Source organism: Rhopalosiphum padi, chromosome 2 (assembly GCF_020882245.1).
Source record: "Rhopalosiphum padi isolate XX-2018 chromosome 2, ASM2088224v1, whole genome shotgun sequence".
NCBI lineage: Eukaryota > Metazoa > Arthropoda > Insecta > Hemiptera > Aphididae > Rhopalosiphum > Rhopalosiphum padi.
The window spans coordinates 70,915,300-70,923,580 of record NC_083598.1 but is presented as its reverse complement, the minus strand read 5'-3'; the positions used below and the strand labels follow the sequence as shown (position 1 = coordinate 70,923,580).

Here is an 8,281-nt window from a genome sequence, read left to right as displayed (position 1 = left end):
TAATTAACTTATAGAATCAAAAATATAGACTTAAAATGAGTTAACCTTCTACGTCTAAATAACTCGAATTTTCCCAACAAAAAATGAACTACCACGCGGTGTTACATCGTCGTATCTCAGTTTTAATGTAGGTACCTAATCGTCGGCACACACAAATCGTCAATTTTTAATAAATTTCCATAATCATTATTTTAAAATTAACAGAAAAAATTTTAATTAAATATTAATGCAATATTGACAATTCTTTTGATTGTGAAGTTCACTAAGGAAAAAGTTTTACCATTTTTTGTATTTTATTTTCCTGGACAGATGGCGCTGCTAATATAATCATACTGTATCGCTCAATATTCCGTAGATAGAAGTGGGTTCATAAAATTATGCTTATAACCTGTTCCATAATATAATGTGATATTTTATTTAAAAAACCGTAAGACGATCAAATGAGTGGTTTCCGAGATAATTCACATTTATTCGAATTAATATAATATGGTATAAATATATATCTGTGGTATAATCGCTGATAAAGAAATATAACAAATACATATTTAATTTATTCTATGATATCACAGAACTGATAATATCCACATTCCAGCAGATTGCTATCCACCTTGTTCAAAACAAATGTAAAATCCATAGATGACGTTTAAATAATATGACGTCGTCGTCGACCTATATTGATAATGTACTGATAACAGTGTTGTGATTTGTGGTACCTACACCTATTTAGTGTTTAGTGTTTACTCTCGACTACCTATTATAGTATTTAGTTCATTGTTGGTTTGTACGTAATGATTGCCTATAATACCTGTTATGATATAGACATTTATAGTTAAAACATTAATTATTTCCATAAATTTATTTAATTTAATTTAAAGAACATAATTTAGTTCAACCGCTGTAGTATAAGATGGGTGCATTTACTAGTCGACAAAATACTAGAGTAGAAGAAGTGGACAACAACTCAAATAATGCTTATAAATATCCACCCAAATCTGGTTTGTTGGAAAGACATTTTAATAGTTTATTGATATTTTATATTTGGTTTTAATGTTCCCTATACTGGATATAAATTTTGTATTGTAAACATTCTTAATTGCATTTAGAAAGTGTTGAACATTTTTAAAATATGTATGTCACTTTAGTAAAGTGACTACTTTTGTAAACACAATTATATTTAAACAATTAGAAATGTAAGAAATGGGATTATTGATCTGAATTATGGTTACTATTAAATTAATCAATAGTATTTACTAGTATTTATAAGTAATTTCCATTTATATTATTATTCATTCTTATAGAATTTTACAACAATAATAAATAATATGTATTATATACTTGTTTTTATTCACTTTTCCAGGAAATTATTTCAGCACTCATTTTATTATGGGTGGTGAAAAATTTGATACACCACAACCAGAAGCATATTTATTTGGAGAAAATATGGATTTAAATTTTTTTAGTAAATGCCCTACTACAGTAAGTTGATTTAATTATAAGCATTTTTCATGTATTACTATATTGTTGATCTAAGTTCTGAACTTATGAAAGAAGATGAAAATATTCTACTTTAATTACATTAAAATATTTATAAACTGCTATCTTAATTTGCTAATTAGTCATTTTTTTTTATATATATATATATAATTTAATAATTATATACAATAATAAACATATTTTTTCAAAAATCTAGTTTCCATATCCACCCCCTGAGGTTGGGGAACCTACTAAACCGTTAAAAAGTTTGGTAAATATTAGAAAAGAATCATTGCGTTTTATACGTACTGAAGAAGGTAAAACTATATTCAATATAGAATTTACTTTTGATTGCGATTCACCATGTTCAATAACAATATATTATTTCTGCACTGAAGATTTTACACCAAGTGGGGTTTCGTAAGTATAATTATGAAGTGTTATTGATATATGATATATTTCATTATTTTTGTTTTTGTTTAGTTTTAACTGTCGTGATCCATCAATGACATCTGAAGTTTATCATTATAAACGAGGTTCAAATCAACAATTTATTCAACCATTACATATGTTTGATCCTAGTATATACAGTACTGAGGACTTAACCTATGCATTTAACAAAGAAGTTATTCCAATCGCTATACATTGTGTAGCTCATGATACTTCTGAAGGTAAATGAGTCTTTAATAAATAACTTCAATTTCATTTCTTAATAAGTTTATAAACTTTAGAAACACGACAGTCGCATACCACAATTGCAGTTGTTGAACAATATTCTGATGGATCCTACATTTTAAAAGCATTAAAACAAAAATTATTTGTAGATGGATTATGTTACTTACTGCAAGAAATATATGGTATTGAAAATAAAACACCTGACCTTAAAGTTAGTATACTTATTATTTTTTTTTTTTTAAATTATTTTTTATTTATTTATTTATTTATTTATTTATATTTAAAGGATTCTGGAGATGAAGATTTAGAAGATGGTAGTTCAGAATGCGTAATTTGTATGAGTGATATGCGTGACACATTAATATTACCATGTCGTCATTTGTGTTTGTGTCAATCATGTGCAGACTCTCTAAGATATCAAGCTAATAATTGTCCAATATGTCGAGTTCCATTCCGTGCTCTCTTACAAATCAAAGCTTTACAAAAAACATTGGACAATAATCATAGAGTAATAATATTTAAGTTTAAAATTTAAATTATATATTTTTTATAAATTTTCTAACTTTATAGATTGATTTACGCACTCCATATGGCTACGAAACTGTTCCTTTAATTGAAGCTCTGAATGGTCCAAATTTTCGACGATACAGTAATGCCACCAAAGTTCCAAGTGATCCTTTACTAGAATCTTCACCTGATAGTCAATGCGCTGGACTCACTATGTCTAAGTATGTAAAATCTAAACAAATTTTTTTCTAAATTAATTAGTTTTTATATTCTTATTTTATATTTCCATTATTTTTTATTACAATTAGAAATGAAATAAATAAAATTTCATCTAATATTTGAATTAATTAAAATATAAATTAATTATCTATGTCTGTAGACAAAACTATTATTTGATTTTTTTTTAAAACATTTTAAAATATTGTTTTACAGAATGAGTTTAGACAGGCTTTCTAGAAAAAAATCTTGCAGTCTAGATTCACATGGTGAATCATTAAGCCTTAGTGATAACTCTTTAAGTTCTAATGTATGTATTATAGAATAATTTATTTATTTATTACTTTAATATTTTTTTAAAAACCTCAAATATTTTTAGGCAGCTGCATCTAACAGTGATAAATCATCTAAAGGTTCAAACAAGGATGAAATTAAACCTAAAATTCCAATTAAGTGTAAAGACAAAGTGAGAGTAATTAATGAAAAAGCAAATCCTGAAGAAGAGGTAACAATTTAGTGTTACTTAGATCAGTGTTTCTCAACCTATGTATTATGGCGACACACTATTAAAAACTTTTATATTTTGTGACACACTATAAAAAAAAAATAAGAATAATACCTATTAATTTTTGTAAATATAGTGTCAACAAGGTTTGTAAATTTAATATTAGTAATTCCCATGACAAATTTGGTCTTATCTGGCAACACACCGGTTGAGAAACACTGATTTAGATTATATGTTGTTATATTTACTGTGTCAAAATAAACATTTTAATAATACAAATAAAACTGAAAAACCATATTATGTAGTTGAGAATACTTCATACTATAATTATTTTTTAGACTCAAGATGAAGATAGTGAAGCAGAAAAAATGTCTCCATTATTGGACTCAGAGAAAAGTATTGAAAAGAAAGTTGATCATCCCCCCCAACCAGCTATGGTTGAAAGTAAGAACTTATTACATTTTTACTTATTAAATTGTGTATTTAAATATTCCTCAATTTTCTAGAAAAAGAAATTAATGTTATACTAAATCATGGGGCGGAAGATGCTGAGTGTTATGGTGAATGTGCTGCAAGAATGCTTGTTACACATCAAAATGAAAAGCCTCAACTATCAATATCTCAAGTAAATAAAATTATATATATATACTATTATTAAGTTTTTATATTTACTACATAGGTTATGTAAATATTATTCCTTTATAGTTCATTAAAAATATTAATTTTATACAGGAAAGAGTATCACTGCCTGGTACTCCAATGAGTACTGTAAGCCAACGTTCAAGTGGTGAGAGTTATACTTCTGTTGGTTCTTCTCGTTTGTTATTAGCTGCTTATGAAAAAACTACGCCGGTATAAATTTAAAAAAATTAAGTTAATTTGGTGAATTTAATTATTTTTATAATTTATTTATTACTTTATTATTATTTGTATAATAATTTTTTCCTCATAATTTATATCCTCTAACATTATTATAATTAACTGTGTATAGATGTACAAACTTTGAATTATAAAAGATAAATATTTTAGACATATTAAAGATATCAAACATTATTGATGTAAAATAATAATTAAAATTAAGATTGTATTAATAGTATGTAAATTATGTACAAAATGTATTACTTTATACTTATATAAAGCTCCAAGTTAAAATTGTTAAATTATTACTCTAAATATTGTTACTGTATGAATCTCAATATTAAATTGTATAATATAATATTATAATATATGAAAAATATCTGCCTTAAGACATATTATTATGTCTCATAGTCATAGATCACCTAACCAAATATTTTTATTTATTTTTTTAGAATTGCAGACTTTAAGATTTTGCATTACTGCATTACTTAAGGGTTACCTACATAGCTTATTAATTTATAAAATGAATATGATACCGATATCAAAACATCATATTATTCATATTTTACTTTCTTGAAAGCACCCCTTCAGCTTTGGCCATTTAATTTTTGGCTCATAATACGTTTTTTTATTTATTAATTTAATTTTCTATGTTAATTAAATGTCTAGTTGCCTTTTTTCTTGGTTACAACCACTCTCATTATGATAAATTTCAGTCATCCTACTTCCTGTTAATTTCATAATTTCTTAAGACTTGAACATTAAAGAACTTATGGTTTAATGAAGACTTACTAGTTCTTAGTCTATAGCATTTATATAGGCTAGATGGGGGACAAAGCCCTATGGAGATGTATGACAAGACCACAAAGATGGTTGGGCCCATATAGTGAAGAATAAGAAGATACAAATTAATCACAAAAACAGTTTTTCAGATTTTTTAGTCCCAAAAGTTTTATAACACAAAAATTAATTTAATTTTAAATTATTAGAAAATACATGTATGCTTATTTAATTTTTATCAAAATACTAAATTTTGGCATTATACAATTCAATTTTTGCAATAAAAATGTTGATTTAGTTAATAGTCAATAGGAGGCACCTACTTATTTAAATTTAAATAATTGAATAAGCAGAAATGGATTGGATTCTCTACATGTTTAAAATTTAAAGATACTATTTTATTAATATTGAATCGTGGATTTTAAGGTAGCTTTATTTATTGTGCTAGTTACTAATTAGGTATAACGTTTTTTTTTATCCATGTCTGATACCGCTGATACCATTCTGCATTCATAATAATTAATATTTTACTATAGCAAATAAATTGTAGTAAAGTTTCAAAAATCGCGTAGAAATAATGTACTCAATATAGATTATTATTATGGTAGGTATAAGCCATAAGGTACCTTCTTTATTACGAGTTAATAGGTAGGTAACAAAAATTGGAAAATACTTAATGGATTTCGATTTATCATCTTTGAAATTGGGATTTTTTTTTTTGAATGTTTTATGATAACCAAATGTATTTTCAATATTGTTCCTATAAACCAATTATTTATTGACGGTGCACAGCTTGAACTTCAAGAGTTCAAAATGATACAGTGTATACAGTTTGACAATTGACAGATGGCTTACCTATTTGTTAGTTAAGTAATGTTTTATAATAACTAATTAGTTAATTGCTTAAAAAAGTGGATCTTTTATAATTTAATTATATAATATAACTTGGAATGGACCAAAGTACTCACAGCGATGTGACAAAGTCCACGACGAGAATTAGTTTGTACAATCACGAGGCTTTAGGCAACTTAGACTGACTTAAATGGTATTGCATCTCTCATTTACTAGTACCTATTTACACGAGTCTGAGATGATATATGACGTTCTTTGGAAAAAACAAAAAGCGTTATTGAACAAGGAAAAGTGTTATTATTTGGCACATTTTACAAGGACTTATGTAGATTTCGCAATAGGATGTTTTCGATTTCAGTAATACGTGTGTATTTCTTTAAATTGGTTTATTAAACAGTCGTAAAATCGATGTTAGAATACAACGCACAAATTAATCAGTGTAGTTTTGGCTGTAGGTATTATTATTTATTTATCTTTTATACATTTTGATCATATTCCATACCTGCCTATCAGGGGGGGATTCAGGAGGGGCGATCCCCCCCGTTCCCATATCAGACTTAAGTTTTTAATGTAATTACTTCATAGTTCATTATTCGTATTTAGTAAGATATATTAGATATCATGTTTGTCCGTTAAAAATCGCCCCTCCCCTCGTTATATTGGCCTAGATTCGCTCCTAGCGCTCCTGCTACCTATAATCTATAGTCTATACAAGGTCGGCCTGGCTAGGGCCGGGATTCCTGCCTGGGCCCTTGTATTGTGTTACCCCAAAATATAGTATAAAATTATTGGACCTCAGAAAACAATTCATGCCTGGGAGACTGGGACCTCAGGTACCCAGGCCGACCCTGATTCCATACCACAGAATAGATGATTTAGAATATATTTCATATATTCTATGGCTCTATGTCTATACCAAGTTATGGAAAAACAATAAAAAATAAAAAACCAAATTGTATTATATACACAACCTCGTAAACCAATTTTTTACATAATTAGGTACTTATACATATCATATTATCATGTATACATAGTTTATAATTTATTCCTATAGCATCAATATGTATAGTTAGTTAAGTTACATATTGGTAATTACATTTTGAAATTATGTAATTCTACGTGGTTACCCAGCAAAATGTTTGTCCACTACTCCGCTTGTCTAAACTTTAAATACGTATAACTCATAAACTACTCGCCCTAAATTCGATTTTTATGTATCAAAATTGAAAATACTCAGAAAAATATTCTGCTTTGGAATATGAAATTAAAACTCTATGTTGTCATTCAAAAAAGTAAAAAACTTAAAAAATATAAGGATAAAAAATATTTAAAAATATAATTTCAAAAATATGAATACTTTTTGAAATAATGAGTGTTTCATGATAAAAGAATCGCTCTATATAATGTGTACGTGTACCTAAACAGATTTATAATATACGAATGTCGAAAACCTATACAGATTAGTGATTACAGATATATGAATTTATATAGCTTTTCAGCTTTTCCCTAGACTAATATTTCAAACCGAATTTTTCACTGAAAATGTTTTTGTTATATTTAATTAATAACAGTAAAATATAATATCAGATAAATTGTTTTCCGTAAATAATACTTATTAAATATTATTTACGGCGTAATTCAATAAGTTATAAATAACATAATACCTATATAATTATTTATATTTGTATACAATTGTTTGGACGTTGAGGACGTCATACCCACATATGTGTTGTCTCCGTCTTACACACGTACGACGTGGACAAAACGCGTTTACGCAGTCTGAGTAGAACTCGTTCAAATTTTGGTTCTAGAGTAAATATACCTATAATAAAATTAATAGATGACAAAATTTTGGAAGATAAGACCTTGAGTTTTTTTTAAAAAATTAAAATGTTGAAAAGTTAAAGGTTATTTAAAATTTTTGAAATTTTTGCTAATTTTAAACGTTTATAATGAACGTTATATTGGGAATAATAGAAAAAACTCAGCTTCGTTCCCTTCGAAATATTGTCATCTTTACATTTTATAATAGGTATATTTACTCTAGAAACAAAATTGAGCGAATTCTACTCAGACTGCGTAAACGCATTTTGCCTATGTCGTACGTGTGTAAGACGGGGATAACATAATATACGGGTATGACGTACACAAAATCTATAGTACCTATTATACAATTTTTAAGTTATTTAACATTTTACTCGTATAATCGTATTCAAAAAACGTTTATATGTAATACCTACTAAACTACCTACTGTAGTAAAGTACTAAACATAAAACAACTAAACTTTTGTATTTTTGTAACGTAACATAATATTGATCTATGATAATAATTTAAACATTGATGACGATGTTTGTTAACACTGTTGAATACAATAAAACAACAAATAGTGATAATGATAAGTGATTATTGATTAA

At 26.7% G+C, this 8,281-nt stretch overlaps 1 protein-coding gene and 1 long non-coding RNA gene across 2 annotated transcripts; one reads left to right on the top strand and one right to left on the bottom strand.

The window, feature by feature from the left end:
* Positions 1 to 641: 641 nt before the first annotated feature.
* LOC132922119 (E3 ubiquitin-protein ligase MGRN1) lies at positions 642 to 4,536 on the top strand. Its single transcript, XM_060985466.1, has 12 exons — positions 642 to 995; positions 1,358 to 1,476; positions 1,691 to 1,893; positions 1,957 to 2,144; positions 2,205 to 2,359; positions 2,435 to 2,656; positions 2,719 to 2,876; positions 3,088 to 3,181; positions 3,251 to 3,376; positions 3,715 to 3,820; positions 3,883 to 4,001; positions 4,109 to 4,536. The coding sequence occupies exons 1-12, from the start codon at positions 908 to 910 to the stop codon at positions 4,232 to 4,234; spliced, it is 1,704 nt and encodes a 567-aa protein (XP_060841449.1). The 5' UTR covers positions 642 to 907; the 3' UTR covers positions 4,235 to 4,536.
* Positions 2,666 to 6,202, bottom strand: LOC132922120 (uncharacterized). The gene is made up of 2 exons (XR_009660987.1): positions 5,983 to 6,202; positions 2,666 to 2,887 (listed from the first exon to the last, which is right to left on the bottom strand). It is a non-coding gene; the product is annotated as an uncharacterized LOC132922120 (long non-coding RNA).
* Positions 6,203 to 8,281: the final 2,079 nt, after the last annotated feature.